The 16,940-nt window shown below is 44.3% G+C and overlaps 1 protein-coding gene across 1 annotated transcript in view; it reads right to left on the bottom strand.

The window, feature by feature from the left end:
- The window catches only part of Cryl1 (crystallin lambda 1), a 127,560-nt gene that overhangs the window by 81,768 nt on the left and 28,852 nt on the right, over positions 1-16,940 (bottom strand). Inside the window, exon 3 of the mRNA XM_034499316.2 lies at positions 4,308-4,434. Within this exon, the coding sequence (XP_034355207.1) occupies positions 4,308-4,434 (127 nt within the window). The remainder of the gene's footprint in view (positions 1-4,307; positions 4,435-16,940) is intronic.

The raw sequence follows: 16,940 nt of genomic DNA, 5'->3' as shown, positions 1-16,940 counted from the left end.
CTAGCCTACATCGATCCCCTTGCCTCTACCTCTTAAATGGCAATTATAGGAATGACTCACCACACCCAGCCATCCCCAAGTTGTCTAGTTAACATTCCTGGATATTAAAGACATTAGCATAGTCCTTAGCACATGTTACATAACTTAACATGGTTCTTCTATGGGGGGTTTCTTTCATTTGTTTGCCTGGTAAACCAGAGTTGAAACATTGATGGGTACTAATTAGAGACGTTGGATTATTAAGTTTATCATTTGTCTGACATGGTGGCAGGAGGATCACAAGTTCAGGGACAGCCTTTGCTACATAGCAAGATGGTCTAACAAGTACTTGAGATGTAGCACAGCAGTGGGGAACTTGTGTACTGTGGCTCAGCGGTGGACAACTGGCACGCCATACACAACACCCTGGTGCTTAACATCCAACACAACAAGGAAGTGAGAATTTTAAAAATTAGTGTGTAAAGCAACTACAAGCCAAGTGTAATACAAGCTCATGACTATAATCCTGGCTCTTAGGAGGCTGAGGCAGGAGGATATCCTTGGGTTCCTAGGCTACATAGTCAAGATATCCTGGACTGAACAGAATGAGACCCTGGAGAGAGGGGAAGATAGAGGGAAGGAAGGAAGGAAGGAAGGAAGGAAGGAAGGAAGGAAGGAAGGAAGGAGAGGAAGGGGAGGAAAAGACAAGACAAAACTTATACAAACATATCCAAGAAAACCAATCATGTAGCACATGGGATATTCATGCTTTCTCTCCCACCTTCCCTTCTGGTTAGTCTCACTTTCCTGGACATTCTTTTTGGAAGATTCTATTCAGGATATAAATTATAACCCAATCTTTCTCTCTAAAGGAAAACACCTAATGTTCCAGTGTTATTATTGGCATATTAAAAATGTCAACTCATTTCATCTAAGTAACCCCAAGCTGGCATTTAAGTCACCCAGAATCACCCCCTGCCTTCTGCTTTCTCCTCCACACTGCACTGTCGCAGCCACAGGAACTTTCCAGGACATACACACTCATCTCCCCCACTCCTCTCTTTCTGAATACAGTCCCCATCCTGACCTCCCACCACCACCTCAAACTCTACTTGTCAAGTCCTCTGCCTCAAACCTCCCCAGTCCTGTCCATTCTCTCTCCCTGTGTCTGGATTCCTAGAGGCAGTTTCCCAACATAGTCCCTTACAGGAATTAAACCTACCAGGGTCTGAATCACCCCCTCCATTCCCCTCCCCTCCCAGCTCGGGTTGTTCCGCATAACAGACAGAGCTCAACAGAAACACATTCGTTACTTAGAAAGCAGGGACAGACCTCAGCTGCACAGAAAACGCCACCTCGTGCCCCGTGTCATTCATTTGCTGTCAAAAAAAGTGCACAAATTACACAGTATATAATTTGTAAAATAACTATCATTTATGAAGCTGGGTCAGACCTTATACGGTAGCACATGTCCCCTTAATGGATTGACTTTATATCCAAGCCACTATAGTATCTTCATACTAGTGCAGATTTCCATTTTAAATTATTTTATTTTATTTTATGTGTATGAGTGTTTTGCTTGCACGTATGTATATGGGTCTAAAGAGGGTGTCTGGTTTCCTGCAACTGGAGTTACCAATGGTTAGGAGCCACCATGTCATTGGGAACTGAATCCGGGCCCTCTGAAACACCAACAAGCGCTTTTAACTGCCATGCCATCTCTGCATCCCCACAATATGCTAATTTAGGTGGCTGTTGTAATTATCTGTTAGACCAGTTTTTAAAAATGGGGAGACAAGTCAAAGAGATCCCTAGGCATGGTTGTACCTGCTGGTGTTCCTGCACTACAGAGGCTGAGGCCACGGAGTATTACTAGAACCCATAAGTTCAAGGCCAGCCTGAAAACAGTAGCAAGAAAGTTCTTGAACACAGGCATATCCACTATCCCTGGAGCATGGCTGGCTGTCCACTAGTACTGGGATGTGTGTGAATAAGCTTTCTAAAGGCAACCATCAAAGGGAGCAACTTGATAGGTTATCTCATTACAAACCTGTTAGAGAAGAGAAAAATAACTTCAATGTTTGAGAATTAGTAACTTCAGATAGGATTAAACATATTTCTTTCTACTTCTGGGATGTATTGGGGAAGGTTGAGACAGTCTCACAGGTACAGGCTGGCTTAGAGCTCAAGAACTACCGAAGACTGACTTTGAACCCCTCCTGCCTCCTCCTCTCAAGTGCTTGGTGTGCTATGCACCACCATGCCTGGCTGGGGGGTAAATTTCATGGATGAATTGGAAAGACAAACTTATGAGCATTTCTGAAGAGGCAAAGATGCTCTGGGCACCTGGCTGGACAGACCCATGGTGTGACTGTGCTGGAAAGAGAGATTCCAGGCGAGCCACAGGGCTGAAACGCTTTGTGAGATGAGAAACTGGAAACACTACAGTATATGTCAACAAATCCACATTTCAGCTCACACTCCATGACTAAATCAGACATGTATGTAATTATAATATGGCAGTTCTACCACTTAAGTAGAAGCGGCCATGCCCCTGCATCAGCAGGTTCCAGGGATTTAATCAGCTTCAGATTGAAATACTGATGGGAGACAGGCTCTATGCAAAGACCACATTGTTTTTTATGAGGCACCTGGACAGGCTTGGAGTTTGTACTCACAGTGAGCCTAGACCAGTCCCCTGGGGATGCTGACAGTAACTACAGCAAATCAGTCCCCAAATGAGCGGATTTTTAATCCCCTCATTGGATAAACAGAGCCTTGCCTTCCAGGACTTAACTTACATAGATGCCAAAACAAAGATCCTCAGACCACTCCAGAGAGAGGTGAGCACCCTCCTGCACATCAGAAAGTGGGGCTCAGAAGTTAATGCCGTTTCCCAGCCATGTGCACCAAGACTGTCCCCAGACCTGTTTGACCTGAGTCTGTTCTGAGCCACAGGCTTCAGAGAAGGAGGCTCCTTCCTGTCTTTGCCACTATCTGAATTGTTCTCCCTCCTCCTGGCAACCTCAGTATATGAAGTACACACATACTTCAAAGCTAAACCCACACTAAGAAGCTGCTCCACCAAGACCAAGACCCAGGTGGCTTCTGTGCTCTCCAAAAGCCAGTCTGAGTTAAAGTTGAAGTAGGACATCTGCAGGCTTACCCAGACATCCTCTGCCTCCTCACAGGGCCCTATACCAAACCAAGAGACAGAGAGGGACGGACAGCTGAGTGTGGTGCACATGCCTAGAATCCCAGCATTCAGGACACTGAGGCAAATGGACTGCTGCAAGCTCAAAGCCATCCTGAGCTGCATGGTCAGCCTGAGCTACACAGCCAAAGGAAGATGTGGGGCAGAGGTGGTACGTATGTGATAAAGTTAAAGTTATCATGTGAGAGACTTACAGAGACTAACAGTAATGACTAACAATAAGGAAACATATAATGACACTCTGAGAAGTGTTATGTGACTATGCTGTCTACATCTGGTAAAGTGGAGGACTCGGAGTCACAGAGACAAGGAAAGCCTCTTGGAACAGGGTCCACACACAAAACACAACTGGCCTCTCTGGCTTCTCCATGTTCTCAGAGTGTGCCCTTAAAACACGAACACTGGGGAGCACTGGAAATAGCCTTTCAGGTAAACTCATTCCAAGCGTATAGCAGCAAGTGACAGTTACACTTAAGATGGGCAGGGATAACTGGCAGGGTGGGCACATGAGGGGCCGGGAAAGCTTCCTCCCAGCTCCTAGAAGCCAGGCTCTTGCCTCGAGCAGCCGCTGCTGCTCTCCAGGAAAACATAGAGGAAACTGTGTCTGTAAGAATTCCTTTTTCCCTCTTTTAGTGAAGTTATCCAAAACTCTAAATGCTATGAAAGACGTTCTTTTAGGTGACTTCCTTCAGCTTTCTACTTATTAGAGCAAGAATGTGCTCATTTAAGAAATTGATAAAGCCAGACCTGGTGGTATTCACCTTTAATCTCAGCACTCCCGAGTGTTCTGAGTGCTCGGACTCTGTGAGTTCGAGTCCAGCCTGGTCTATATAGCAAGCTCCAAGAGATAGAACAAAATAAAGCAGTGTCCTCAGTCCAAAAACCCTAATTTCCTCAATATTTTAACAACTTTAAGACATAAAAGTCTTAGTAGTTGGTGAGGAGTCGGACAAGAGATGTTTTGATGACCTTGTTTCATGTCACACAGAACAAAATTCTGACCTTGAAAGTACAAACTGTCTACACCGTCCATGGTTGCGTCTTACCACTTGCTCCCAGAGAAACTGGAAGACAATCTCCAGTCTTCAAACCTGGGACCTTGGCTTTGACTTACCTGAATGTGCATGGCGCCCTCTACTGCTTCAGCTAGGTTGCCGCAGCCACTGATGAGGGACAGCTGCTGCTCTGCGCTCAAGGAGCCTTTGAGAGAACCAGACTGCTCCAGGGATTTGATCTCCTTCCTGCAAAGGAGAGAACAGTCACCATGGCAACTGAAAACAAATTTAAAGTCAAAGCTGGACCAATCTAATGCAAGGTCACAATGAGGTACAGCCTCACACCTTTTAGATGTGACTGTCAAAAAAGGAGGAAGAAGAGGAGAAAGAAAAAAGGAAAAAGGAAGGAAGGAAGGGTGGGGAGAGTTGGTGAAATTGTGGAGAAACTCAAACCCGTGATCCCTGCTAGGAAAGTAGACAGTGCCACAGCTAAGGGAGTCAGCATGAAGATTCCTCAAAACCTTAAGAACAGAAGCACACAACACGATCCAGCAGCTTCTAAGTAACAACCAACATAACTGAAAACAGCCTTTTTTTGGTGTGTGGGGTGCAGATTTGTGCACATGTGGGTGCACAGAGAGGCATTCATATACAGTACACAGTGTGTGGAGCCCACAGGTCAGCCTTGGATTCCATCCTCAGGAACTATTCACTTTGTTTTTGAGACAGGGTCCTTTAACTGTGGCCTGAGGCTCACTGATACAGCAAGCCTGCCCTGCATCAAGCTGCAGGGATTCCAAAGGCCAGGATTTTCCAAAGGCCATCAAAGCTGCAGGGATACCAGCAGGCCAGGATTTTCAGGTGAGAACTGAACTCTGATCCTCACACTTTACATAACATAAAAGGTGGTGGCACACACTTTAATCCCTGCACTCTGGAGGCAAAGGCAAGTGGATCTTTGTGAGTTCAAGGCTACCCTGGTCTATAGATGGAGTTCCAAGACAGCCAGAGCTGCTGCACAGAAAAACTTTGTCTCACTAAAACAAACAGACAAACAACAACAACAAAACCTTAACTACCTCCTTAATACAGGACCCAAAATACAACCTTAAGGATGTAGTATATAGCCATGCTTGCAGTAGCACTGTGGAAGCAATAGAAGAGTCTGTTGGTTGATTCACAGAAAAATAAGATGGAGGATATGCATATGATAAAGTATTACCCATGCTTAAGGAGGTGGATAGATAAGTACATGTGATCTAGCCAAAAGGAATACCATTCAGCTTTTAAAAAGGGAAGAGGCCTGGCACACACTATGTAGTCCATCTTAAAGGGATCATGCCAAGTGAAACAAGCCATTCGCAAAAAGGCAAGTCGTGTGACAGATCACACTTGGATATGGTGCCAAGGGCAGTCAACTGGGAAAAGAAAGCAGGATGCTGGCTCCAGGGCTGAGAGTCGGGGTGGGGGTGAGTGCAGGGCTTCTGCTCTGGAGGATGAAGAGCTTCTACAGATGCATGGTGCTGGCGACTGCACAGCATAGCCTGTGCCTCATGTGTTAACTGCATTTAAAATGGTGAGATACCAGATTTTGTGACATATATTTCATCACATCTTGAAATTTTTAATTAAATTTAAAAAAAAATAAAGTATGACAGTAACTCAATGGCAGTGTGTGGACATAACTACCTGCTAATTCTCATTCCTGGCTCAGTCCCTGGCATGGAAGAGCTAGCTTAGCCAGGTATAGTAAACCTATAATTGCACCACTTAGAAAGCTGAGGCAGGAGGATCAAGGGTGTATGAAACCAAACTGGACCACACAGTAACACACTGCCAAAAAAAGGAGAGAGGGTTGGGGCAGGGAGCCACCTCCATGCCATGTACCTGGACAGTCACACTGGGCTCATGCTGCTTCTGCTTCAGTGGGGAGCCCACACCCCCATTTATCTAATTATGTAGCCAACACTGCTTATAATACATGAAACACTGGGCAAGCAGAACATATACATTAACCGTGCACAGCTACCAGGCAACATCTGTGCCTCCCAGAACAATACTGCAGCTTTTTTACCAGTAAGTCAACACCTTTTAAAAGTCAACACCTTTTAATTCATTTCACATCAAAGTTGTTACCTTTTGATAAGCACACACATCAAAATGGTGCATGCTGTAGAGTACCGTGTGATGCTCTGATACAGTTATACACTGTCTAATGGTCAAAGCATGGCACATACCCATCTCATACTTCGTAAACATTCAAAATCTCTTCTAGGTTTTTGAATAATGTAGTTTAAATAGCACATGAGATATGTGTGCTGTACCTAAATGTACCTTGGTCCCCACTGTTCAACCTGCCCCTGTCCTTCCTCATCCTTCTCACTAGCCTTTGGTAACCACTTTCAACATGTTAGAAAGGTCATGTGTGGCACTTCTTTGTGCCACGGTTTCTATCTTGGAGCCACAAAGTTCTTCAGCCACAGCCTGCAGGAGCACACTGCTGGGGATCAAGCCAGCCTGTGAAACTGAGGAGGACACGCTGTGAAAGCCAGGGGTATCTCAGGAAGGAGGGACAGACAGAGCTCACACAGGGTTCAAGCTATCACTGAGTCATCCAGAGGGAGCCTCTGGAAGTGGGCTCACGACGTTAGATGCTGTCAGAAAGCAGCACACCACTGCACACGCCAATGAGAAGACCTACATTACAGTTGTGTGGACAAAGGAACAACAGACACTTTTCCACCAACAGAGGGCATTTGGCATCTATGAGGCCCTCATTATCTTCAGGACACCCTGTGACCTTGCTTTGTCTGTAATTAGCCACAGTGAGGCTTGCTCTCTCTTGCTCTGCCACAAAGCTAGACTGGTGGCCTTGAGCAGAGCATCATGGCACAATTCTGAATGCTAGGCTGTTATGTTACACAGTGTCAGGGGCTGTTACCAGGTTTACTTTGGGTTTCATTTTCATTTTGGTTTAGGTATAAAGAGAGTACCTTTCTGTTGCTAGAGGAGAAAAAAAAAAAAACAAGATGTGCCAAAATATAAATAAATTTTCATGCTTTCTTTAACAAAAAAGAATTTCCATGTGATGACAAATCTACATTGTTAACTTAAAAAGATGTAGAACCTCCCAATTGACACACCTCTGGGCAGGTCTATGAAGGTGTTTCCAGAAAAGTTTAGCTAAGGAGAGAAGATCCAAATTTGGGCAGTACCATCCCATGGGGCTGGAGATCCAGACTGAAGAAGGAGAAAGCAAGATGTCCAACAGATTAATCTTTCTCTTCCTGACTGGAACCCAGTGTGGCCTCATACCCCTCCCATCTCACTTTCAGTCTTGTGCACTGTATCTTTTCCTAACTGTAAAGCAAATAAGCCCTTCCTGCTGATGTTGCTATTTCAAGTGTTTTATCATAACAACAAGGAGCTAATCCTCAGTGGAAAACAAGCCTGAAACCGACATGGGCCAGACGCTGCAGTCTCTCCTGGTACAGGCAGAAAAAGGCACCAGTACATTGGTGCCACACATGGGAGTTGGACTTTTTTCATGAAGGGTCTCTCTTTGTAGCTTACACTAGCCTTGAACTCGTGATTCCCCTGCCTCGACCTCCTGAGTGGAAGGATGGGCCACCACATCCAGTTTTGGCCTTAATTTTATTCTAATTATTTTCTTCTGTATTTTAATGGTCTCAAAGTCTTATGACAGATTTTTTTTTTTTTTTTTTTTTTTTTGTCAAACTGTTTCCATTTAAAAGTACTGGTTTGTAAATCTAATAGCGTAAAACACACAAACACACAGTTAATAAAACACCCTTTTCCTTCTGAGGGGTTTATGATACACTGTTAACCATTAACTAGTTTTTCGTTTTAAATTTTATTTATTACTATTGGCAGGTGCATGATACAGCATGTATGTGGAGGTCAGAGGTCAACGCTGTGGAAATGGCTCCTTCCTCCTCAGTGGTGGTTCCAGGGATTGAACTCAGATTGTCGGGCTTGTGTGGCAAGTGTTTTCATCTGCTAAGCATTTTACTAGCCCCTGAGCCTGTCTTTATTAAAGCTTAATTAGCCATTGAGACAAACATTTCTGAGACCATTCCTCCACCGCTGGTGAACACTGGGGTGGCAGGTTATTGGGTGGCATTCACTCAGCCTGTGAGCATTCTTGGCAGACCTGTGCTGGTTTTAGACCCTTCCACACTGCCTTGCAGTAATATAATGGTAATACTAGTTGGCACAGTGAATTCAAGCTCCCTTCTGTCCCCACTTTTCACAAAGCACTAAAATTCATAAGACATATAACACACCCTAGACCAAGAACACAAACCTGGAGGCACCAGAATGCCCACTTATAGACATACTATGCATCAGGAAGACCAAAGCAGCGTGGCAGGACACACAGGGGTCAGAGATCCCGGCAGTGAATTCACAGCTACAGCCAAGAGACTTGGCAAAGGCAACAGGACAAACGTGGCAAACAGGAGGACAGGTTTGCTAGTCAGCGCTGCTGGGGAAAGCGTCCACGGGAGGAAACTCCATTCTGGCAACAAGGAACCAAAGTCAGAGAAGAACAGGATCATCCTCCGATGCTCGGGGAGTTCAAGGCCAGCCTTGGATACCCTAAGTTTAAGATCTGAAACTCTAAAACTATGGATTTCTGAGAGAGAGAGAGAGAGAGAGAGAGAGAGAGAGAGAGAGAGAGAGAAACTTCAAGAATTCAATATGATGATTTTTATGAGCCCAAAGCAGGAAAACAAAAGTAAAAAGTTAAAAAAATAAAAAGAATAAATAAATAAAACATGCAAAAAGGATTCCATTAAACTAAAACAAAGAGACAACCTGCAGAAAGGGGCAAATCTGAAAAATCAATACCTAGAATACATAAGGAACTCAAAGACCTAACAATACTAGAAATCCAATTCCAAACGGGCAAATGGGGCCAGGGTACACAGCATTTGAAAGGTCTTGGGCTCCATCGCAAGCACCACAGAGGACAATGGGCCGTGACCTGAAGAGAGAGAAGAAATCAGGCAGCCCAGGGGTATATGGGAGGAACATTCACCACTGTCTTATTTAGATTTCTTTTGCTGTGATTAAAAAAAAATAACCAAAAGCAATCTGGGAAAGAAAAGGGTTTATTTTGCTTATGCTTCCATCACAGACTGTCATCAAAGGAACTCAGGGCAGGAGCTCAGGGAAGGAGCCTGGAGGCAGGAGCTGAAGGAGTGGTGGATGAACTCTGCTTACTGGCTTGTTCTTCGTGGCTTGTTCAGCCTGCTCTCCTGTAGCACCCAGGCCCTTCTAAGGCAATCGTTAGTTAGGAAACGCACCCAGCTTGCCCACAGGCAATCTGTTGGAGACATTCTCTCAATTGGTGTTCTTCTTCCAAATAGATTTAGGTCTGTGCCGAGTTGACAAAAACAACCAGCACAACCACCACTAGCTACTCATTCCTTTTCAGTCCTCTAAAACATCTGTGTGCCTCATAGGCTCACCTATTTTGGACTGAAAATAATTTCAGGACACTCACTTTGTAATATTCCCAGAAACAGACCTGTAAAGTATCACTTTAAAGTCCGCTGTTCCCAGATACTGCGCACATTTGGCATATATGTGATATATATTTATCACACTGCCATGAACTACATCATGGCTCCTGCCCATGTGCACAGAGAAGTGCTTACTGAAGTGTTAGCCATGCCAAGGCCTCCTGTGTTCCTCTGAAACCTGGCCTTGCCATCTGAAGCAAAGGGGGATGGGGATGGGGTGGGAGAGTCTGAGGATCTAGGTCAGTGATGGACAATTGTCTGGCACATGGAAGGAAGCCTTTAGTTCAAAGCCCGCATACAAAATGGCCACCTCAAACTCATAGCAAGTCTCCCCCTCAGCCTGGGATTACAATGTAAGGCATCTCAGCTGAAGCCTGGCTTTCTCTCTTCGGCTGCAGTGCACACACACTCTTCCTTACCCTTGCTCTTATTCTACTTGTCTCATCTCTACAAATCCCTACAAATCCTCTCCGGCAAGAGCGCGGGCACAGTGAAGGATGTGCTGAGGTATCCACATGCTAAGGACGAGAGAGGGATGTGCCATCCTCCTCACTGCGCACACTCATCCTCCTCACTGTGTAACACTCATCCTCCTCACTGTGTAACACTCATCCTCCCTCACTGTGCACACTCATCCTCCCTTACTGTGCACTCTCATCCTCCTCACTGCACACACTCATCCTCCCTTACTGTGCACACTCATCCTCCCTTACTGTGCACACTCATCTTCTTCACTGTACACACTCATCTTCCCTCACTGCACACACTCATCCTCCTCACTGTGCACACTCATCCTCCCTTACTGTACACACACATCCTCTCTTACTGTGCACACTCATCCTCCCTCACTGTGCACTCTCATCCTCCCTTACTGTGCACACTCATCTTCCTCACTGTACACACTCATCTTCCCTCACTGTGCACACTCATCCTCCCTTACTGTACACACTCATCTTCCTCACTGTACACACACATCCTCTCTTACTGTGCACACTCATCCTCCCTTACTGTACACTGTTGGGAGCCACGTGAGCGTGACAGCATTCTCCATTACAAGATGGCTAGGGCATCCTGTCCTCCCACTAGTAAACAACTGACTGCGCAGGTGCAAAAGGCAAAAAGCACGCCAAAGTCACTGCCCATCCCGGGGCGTAATATGGGGTGATGAGTGAACAGCCAATCAGAAGTGAACACGCCACTCTAGGGTGTATATAAGCAGTGCCTTTTCCGGGCTTTCCGTCTTTCCCCTTCTGCTGATACAAGAATAAAGCCTCGCTGTAGTAACCACCCGAACACTGCCTCACATGTCTCTTTCTCGGGCGAAGGGGACTCGAAAAGGGGCGCGGAACAATCTGGCGTCGAAACCTGGGATCTTCAAGGCGCCACAGATGACCCCCCCGAGACTTGGGGCGGGTTAAAAGACTACAGGAACGAGGTACGTCTCTGAGAGATATGCCTGGGGTGGAAGCCTTCATTGCGAGCGGACTTTCACTCACCGCCGCCGCTACACTAGCTAGCCTCTTGCTTGCATTGCTTTTGCTTTCAGCTATTAGTGCAAGTCAAGAGGTTTCAGGAGAGGGCCACCCTAGCATACCAGAAACAGAGCGTGTTAGCCGGCATCAGGCCAAAGAGCCTGGAGAAACAGATAAGGCCAAAGAGCCTGGAGAAAGAAAAGAGTACTCAAAAGAAACAAGGGCTACTGCAGAGCCTGTTAAGGTTAAGGACCCTCCACTGGCTGGTGGAGAGAGAGTGGAGGACAAAAGGACCCCCCTTTATGGCAGAATCTTTGGGGAACCAGAGCAAGCAATGCCAGTGATAGAACAGATGATCTTTGAAAATGCCACAGCTGAATGCCGTGCAGCCATTGTCCCTCATAGGAACAAGGGGCTACAAGACTGGCTGAGAGCCTGTTGCGGCCTGGGAGACCTCCTCACTAAGGCAGGACTTGCTGCGGCCCTTCTCCAAGGTCAGGGACGCGATAGGCCCCCCCGCCATGGCCGGGGAGGGGAGCTGTTCATGTTTATTCCACAGGTGAAGACAATCCAATTTGGGTCCCTACGCAGCTGGTGCAGATTGTGAAGAATGAAGCTAGATTGCAAGATGACGGCTCTGATTCTCCTGATACTGATGTTCGATTTGGGAATAAGTATACCACTATGGGCCATAGTTAGATCTTGGCCTGTTCCCATGCCAGTACATTCAAATTCTGCAGTGCTGCTGTTGTTTACAGCTATTGAGTGTTACTTGGTTGCCCCGTCCTCACGGCGCACCCGCCAGCAGCCTGAGTTATATAATGCTACAAGTTTTCCATTAAATTTTACACCTTGTTTTGTGGCAGCAAAACTTTATGGCATAAAGGTAATCTACTTGGTGTTGATTTTAGAGAAAATAGATTGCTTACATCGTTAAAGATTGGTTTTGTTTCTCAAAAATATGGTTATACTCTAATATTACAAAAGAGGCTTAAAAACATAGTTAAGCTGCCAATATTCCATTGGCTACAGTTGGTAGTTCAACCGAGAGTTTGAAAATTTTTGATTTGCCTATGTTTATAGAGAAAAGATACAACACGTGTCTTTTAAAGTTTACAGTTTAAATTTAAGTTTTAAAGTTAAAGTCAAAATCGCACAGTTCAGGCCTAGCCAAGCCTCAGAGAACAGGTGGGAGGGAGGTTAAGTGCATTTACATTTGAATTAAGACAATGCAGACTGAGCTCTGCAGCTCAGGTGCCAAAAGCTCCTTTTGTTCTGGGTCTTCATGACCAGGTCCTAGAAATGTGTTTACCGGAATTTGTCTTTTGTCTTCATTGTTTCTTGTGAGAAGAGGGATAAATCTAAGACCCAAAGACTTTACAACAGTCTGTGGGCTAAAAGTTATGATTATGCTGGAGACATTAAAATTATGCCTACTTCCCTCCATGAGTATAACTGTACCTGCTGATAAAATATTGTTCAAATTATTTTAATTCCTTTATATTCAAAGTTGTTAAAAATGAGATGCTTTGGATTCCTCTAATATATGTAACAATTATTAGAGAATAAGGTTGGCTTTTATCCGATATATTCATTGGACTAAAAAAGATTGGTTACTAAATTAATCCAAAATAAAGTTCAAATTTAAGATTTATACAGCCTAACTTGCCTACTCCAGCTGCCATTTCAGTAAATGCTTATAGAATTATTATAGATATAAAAGATGTTTTTATACCATCCCTTTACATTTCTGGTAAAGGTGAGAGGTTTACAGTCAGCAAATTTATTCATAATTTTTAAGAGCCCATGAAGCGATATTTGTTAGAAATAAATGCTTCAGAAAATGGTTAATTGTTTTACATTTTATATATATAAATATTGTTGTTGCTTTAATACAAAAAATTAAGAGGTTAAATCTTTTAGTGTATATTATTCATCGTGTGATACTTTATTAGTGGATTTCTCTAAAGAAGTTTTTTCTGCAAGCCTTTGCTCCAATATAACGAGCTTTAAAAAAAAATTTTTTTAGAGTACTTGTTGCTCCAAAAAGATTCAAAGACAGTGTCTTTCTATATTTGAGACCTCAGTTATATCCTAATCAGATTGTGACACAGAAAATTCTAATAAAAATAGATAGTTGGGGCTAGAGAGATGGCTCAGCCGTTAAAGGCTAGACTTAATTTAAAATATAAAAGCTGAACTCCCAGCAACCACATGGTGGCTCACAACCATTTGTGGTGGGGATCTAACGCCATCTTCTGGCTTATAAGTGTACATGCAAAAGGAAAATGGTTTGCTTTTAATCTTGATTTGAGTTTAGTGAATTTTAAAAGTTGTTAAGATATATTAATTGGCTAAAACCTCATCTTAAGCTTACCATAGGAGGATTTAAACCTCTGTTTGATATTTTCAAAGGGATGCAAGTCCTAATTCCCCTTGACAATTAACTAATAAAAGATAGATAGCTTTGCTGAAAATAAAGTAAGCTGTTAGTTATCAACAGATAAATTATATAGACTATAATAAATTGTTGGCTGTTTGTGTTATTACTACTCATATGTCCACAACAGCCCTTTGACAAAAGAAACCATTAATATGGATTTGTCTTTCTTCATTTACAAATAAAGTTTATATGATAAAATCCTAAAAACATTTTAGATAAAAGGTTTATTCTTTATTCCACACAACAATTAAATTGGTTATTGAATAATTAAATTAGGCCTATTACATGACAAATATTTTAGACAAATTTGATAATCATATGTTACAGTTTTTCTCTATACATGCTTTTATATTTCCTAAAATTTACTATGCATGCAGACCATAGAAAAGATGTTTGCTATATTTACTATATTTACAGATGCCTCATCTATTGAGAAGACAGTATATGTAATTAAATCATATGTATATTTTCTTGAGTTTACCCTGCTTCAACACAATTAAATTATGTGTTGTAGCCACTGTTTAGAATGTTAAAAAAAGGTGTATCTGCCTTTATCTTGTTGAATGGTATATTTCATGAAGTACAAAATGTTTCAGCTACACGATCTAATATCTCTAGCCATTTGAATAACATTAAAATTAATAAGGTGTTTAGGAATGCATCTGCACAACCGGTGTCGGTGTGTGTGGACCCCCCATTTTTCTTTATGTTATCCAACTTTCAAAATAATTCTGATATCTTGGATTATAAGAATGTTACATGCTTTTTGGCACAATCCTGGAATGGATCACTAGACCTAGCCTTGGTTGTGCACGTGCCTACCTTTGTGCCCATCCCAGTAGAAGCTGATCCTGAAACTTTCCCTACTACATCATTATTGAGACATAAAAGAGACTTTGGCATTACTGCAGCCATTATCACTGCTATTACCATCTCTGCAGCTGCAGCTGTGACAGCCGGCACAGGCATGGTTAATAAAGTTACAGCAGCTACTGTCATTAATTAAATTTCAGAAAAGACCTCTGAGGCTTTGACCACTCTACAGAAAGTGGATGCATACCTGACGTCAGGCATCCTGTTGGTCAATCAGAGAGTTGATTTGCTCCAAGCCCATGTGGAGCAGCTCACAGATGTGGTTCAAATGAGCTGCGTGTCAGCAACCCCACATCTTGTATTACACCTCTGAGATTTGCGAATGATGCATTTGTTCAAAGCCATAATCTTTCTGCTTATTTACAAGGAAAGTGGACTAGGGAGTTGGACCAGGTGCAGCAGCAATTGCAGATCCGGATCTTGAGCCTTGATGGAACACAAGTGGACCCTGTTACCCCTGGCGATTTTACTTCTTGACTTATCTCTGCCTTTTCTTTCTTTCTTAAAGGGTGGGGATAGGTCTGTTTGGTGCAGCCCTATGTTGTGGATTAGTGTTCATGATGGTTGGTCTGCAAGCTCAGAGCCCAACAAAAACGTGACAAGGTCGCTATCGCCCAAGCACTCGTAGCCTTGAGCAAGCATCTCCCCCTGAAATTTGGCTATCTAGGCTAAGAAAGTAGCCAATGATTGAGACCCTCAGTCGATGCACCCCAAGGGTTCAGCCCATTGCACTGGGTCGATGAGAGGTCTAAGTCTAGCCAGCCCTTGCCTGAATAACTGTGGTACCTGAATATTTAGAGGTGTTGCGAGTGGGTACTCGACAGGGAAGTTCCACGACTGTGGATAGATTTCCCGAAAGTATGCCTGATTGTACAAAGATTTGATGCCAAGAAACCTCCCCTGGTGGCGCCCCAGGGTGGAGGCTTCCTTTCCCCGCCAAAAGGCATCGAGATGGGTATGGGAAATATTCCTCATTGCATGACTATGAGAGAAGAAACCCATTACAATATCTCATTTTGCACAGGGGATCAGGCCTCTGCTTTCCCTCACTGAGTTGGTGCCGCACTTGATAGGCAATAGGCTGTTCCATCTTAAATATATAGATAGGGGGAGATGTTGGGAGCCGTGTGAGCGTGACAATATTCGCCATTACAAGATGGCTCGGGCATCCTGTCCTCCCACTAGTAAACAACTGACTGCGCAGGTGCAAAAGGCAAAAAGCACGCCAAAGTCACTGCCCATCCCGGGGCGTAATATGGGGTGATGAGTGAACAGCCAATCAGAAGTGAACACGCCACTCTAGGGTGTATATAAGCAGTGCCTTTTCCGGGCTTTCCGTCTTTCCCCTTCTGCTGATACAAGAATAAAGCCTCGCTGTAGTAACCACCCGAACACTGCCTCACATGTCTCTTTCTCGGGAGAAGGGGACTCGAAAAGGGGCGCGGAACAGTACACACATCCTCCTCACTACACACACTCATCCTCCCTTACTGTGCACACTCATCCTTCCTTACTGTGCACACTCATCCTCCTTTACTGTGTACACTCATCCTCCTCACTGTGCACACTCATCCTCCCTTACTGTACACACTCATCCTCCTCACTGTGCACACTCATCCTCCCTTACTGTGCACACTCATCCTCCTCACTGTGCACACTCATCCTTCCTTACTGTGCACACTCATCCTCCTCACTGTGCACACTCATCCTTCCTTACTGTGCACACTCATCCTCCTCACTGTGCACACTCATCCTTCCTTACTGTGCATACTCATCCTCCCTTACTGTGCACACTCATCCTCCTCACTGTGCACACTCATCCTCCCTTACTGTGCACACTCATCCTCCTCACTGTGCACACTCATCCTCCCTTACTGTGCACTCTCATCCTCCTCACTGTGCACACTCATCCTTCCTTACTGTGCACACTCATCCTCCCTTACTGTGCACACTCATCCTCCTCACTGTGCACACTCATCCTCCCTTACTGTGCACACTCATCCTCCTCACTGTGCACACTCATCCTCCCTTACTGTGCACACCCATCCTCCCTTACTGTGCACACGCATCCTCCCTTCCTGTACACACTTGTCCTCCCTTCCTGTGCACACACACTCTCCCTTACAAATGCTGCTCATCTCCACACTCAGGGTACTAGGCTTGTACTTTAATTACAGGGCTCTCAGTTTCCCTCCAGGTTTCCCACTCTGCCTGGCAAACCCACTGTTTCTTTCAGGATGCCATTATCGTGATAGTGACTTTCTCAATGTGGATACGACACCTGACAGAACAATTTCAAAAGGGAAAAGGTTCCTTTGGCTCAGTGTCAAAAGTATCAGCACATCACAGCAGGGATGCATGGAGGGGACAACAGAGTTCACACTGTGCTGCCAAGAAGCAGAAAGGAAGGAGAAG

Source organism: Arvicanthis niloticus, chromosome 3, assembly GCF_011762505.2.
Source record: "Arvicanthis niloticus isolate mArvNil1 chromosome 3, mArvNil1.pat.X, whole genome shotgun sequence".
Classification (NCBI taxonomy): Eukaryota; Metazoa; Chordata; class Mammalia; order Rodentia; family Muridae; genus Arvicanthis; species Arvicanthis niloticus.
Note: the sequence above shows the minus strand (reverse complement) of the source record. Positions and strands in the feature narration are given on the sequence as shown.